The sequence below is a fragment of the Capsicum annuum genome, unplaced genomic scaffold, assembly GCF_002878395.1.
Source record: "Capsicum annuum cultivar UCD-10X-F1 unplaced genomic scaffold, UCD10Xv1.1 ctg68262, whole genome shotgun sequence".
Taxonomy (NCBI): domain Eukaryota; kingdom Viridiplantae; phylum Streptophyta; class Magnoliopsida; order Solanales; family Solanaceae; genus Capsicum; species Capsicum annuum.
In genome coordinates this window covers 1-1,833 of record NW_025877783.1, presented here as the reverse complement: position 1 = coordinate 1,833, position 1,833 = coordinate 1, and the positions used below count along the sequence as shown (strand labels likewise).

Below are 1,833 nucleotides of genomic sequence, written 5' to 3'. Positions count from 1 at the left end.
TGTTTTGGTGGATGAATGTGCATTTCTGTAGATTTTAACGTTCAGTTGTTATCGACCTAAAGCTTTGTCTACAATAGACTATCTATAGTCTACGGTATATATAATATATGGTCTATAAAATATTATGTATTGATTATATTATTGCTTATCTAACACGTTATGTTGGTCATTTTCCCGACTTATCTCTCCAATCGATGCAATGAATCATTATTTCCCTTGTTTCCCATTCCCATTTATTAAAAAGCTGCACAAAACGTCTCTTCACGAGGAAAAATAGCTGGTATACATAAACGAAACGTTTTCTTTTGTCAGACAACTCGACCTACCATTGGGTGGATATATGAACGGACGCAATCTACAGGTTTATAAGTATAGGCCCTCTTTCTACGCAACCCTTCAGTTTTCCCTAAACCGAAAATATCAGAAATCGTCTCTTATTCTTCACCCAAATAAAAAAAATGCCTCCAAGAAGGATACCTCTGCGCCCCATCAGACGTGTTTCTCCGAGGCACTACGACCTCCTCCTCCTAAGGAATGATTTGGACCGGCTTTTCTACGGGCTGGGTCAAGACCGCATCTACTTGGAGCGGGAGCTCCGTCAAATTGCTCGTTTCTTGAAGGCAATTCTGAAAAGGCTCGGAATGGAAGGCCCTGACTACATTACCCCCCTCCCCCCACCATCCCCATAATTTATTTAAATGTTTTATTTTAGTATATGTTTTTAAGTTTTTTTGATTTGTTCATTGCTGAAGAAGCTTTCTTTGTAGGATCTTGTTAGAAGAAAGCTTCTTTCATTTTCCCCTTTTTGATGTAAATTTTATTATGTAATGCAATGAACAATTTTAATACAACTATGTTTCAGTTTCTTTTAACATTGTGTGTTTGCCATCTTTGTTCTGATCCCTTGTTTGAAAATTCGAATCGAATATGTCTTCTTTTTCAAGTTACAGTATTGTGGCTTGACTAATTTCTTGAAAAGTAAAATCTAATATTTAGATTTTATACAAAGTATTTTGTTGACTGTATATATTAGTCGATTGTAGACTACATAATCGATGGATCATCGGATAAATTAAAACAAATGATAACAGATTTTTAAAAAATAATTTAATTTTAAAAGATTTAAACAGATTATCACAAGTTATGTGGCTGGTGGAAGAAAATAATTAAATTAAAAATGATTTAAATCGATAATCACACGTTTTGGAAATTATGAAAGGCAATTATTAAATTAAAAAAATTAAATAAATAATAATAACATTTATTTTGGACTGGTGGAAGAAAATAATTAAATATAATATGATTTAAATGGATAATCACATGTTTTGTGGCTGGTGGAAGAAAATAATTTAATTAAAAAGGATTTAAATAGATGATGTTGGACTGGTGGTGACACTTAATAGACCGTCGTATATCATGCACTATGTCCTCCATCGATCAGTCTGGTATATCGTAGACTTTCACGTTTATTATCGCACCAACTGATATCATTATTATGCATAGACCATTGTGATCTATGTACACAGTTATAAACCATCACTTGAATGTAGTTAAAAAATGATTAAATAAATTATAAATAAATGTGGTATGGATTTCTACACATGTTAAGGAGTGTAAACAAGTCACATAATCATATTGGAGCTTAGACAAATTAGGAAGGGTGAATTAAGAAGTGTGTGGATGGATAGTGGTTGAATGCTCAATATCGTAAGAGTAATGTTTCTCAAAGCACAAGTATGTATTGAGGATATAAATGTTTTACCACTATCAATTGCACACTCTTTTGATTTAGGGATGGTGATGAAAGAAATATGTGGAATGTGTAGGCATCAA

General features: G+C 32.8%; 1 protein-coding gene across 1 annotated transcript in view; it reads left to right on the top strand.

Moving 5' to 3' along the window:
• LOC124894022 overlaps positions 1–369 on the top strand; it is a 2,485-nt gene extending 2,116 nt beyond the window's left edge. The window contains exon 4 of the mRNA XM_047404791.1: positions 313–369. Coding sequence (XP_047260747.1) covers positions 313–369 — 57 coding nt within the window. The remainder of the gene's footprint in view (positions 1–312) is intronic.
• Positions 370–1,833: the final 1,464 nt, after the last annotated feature.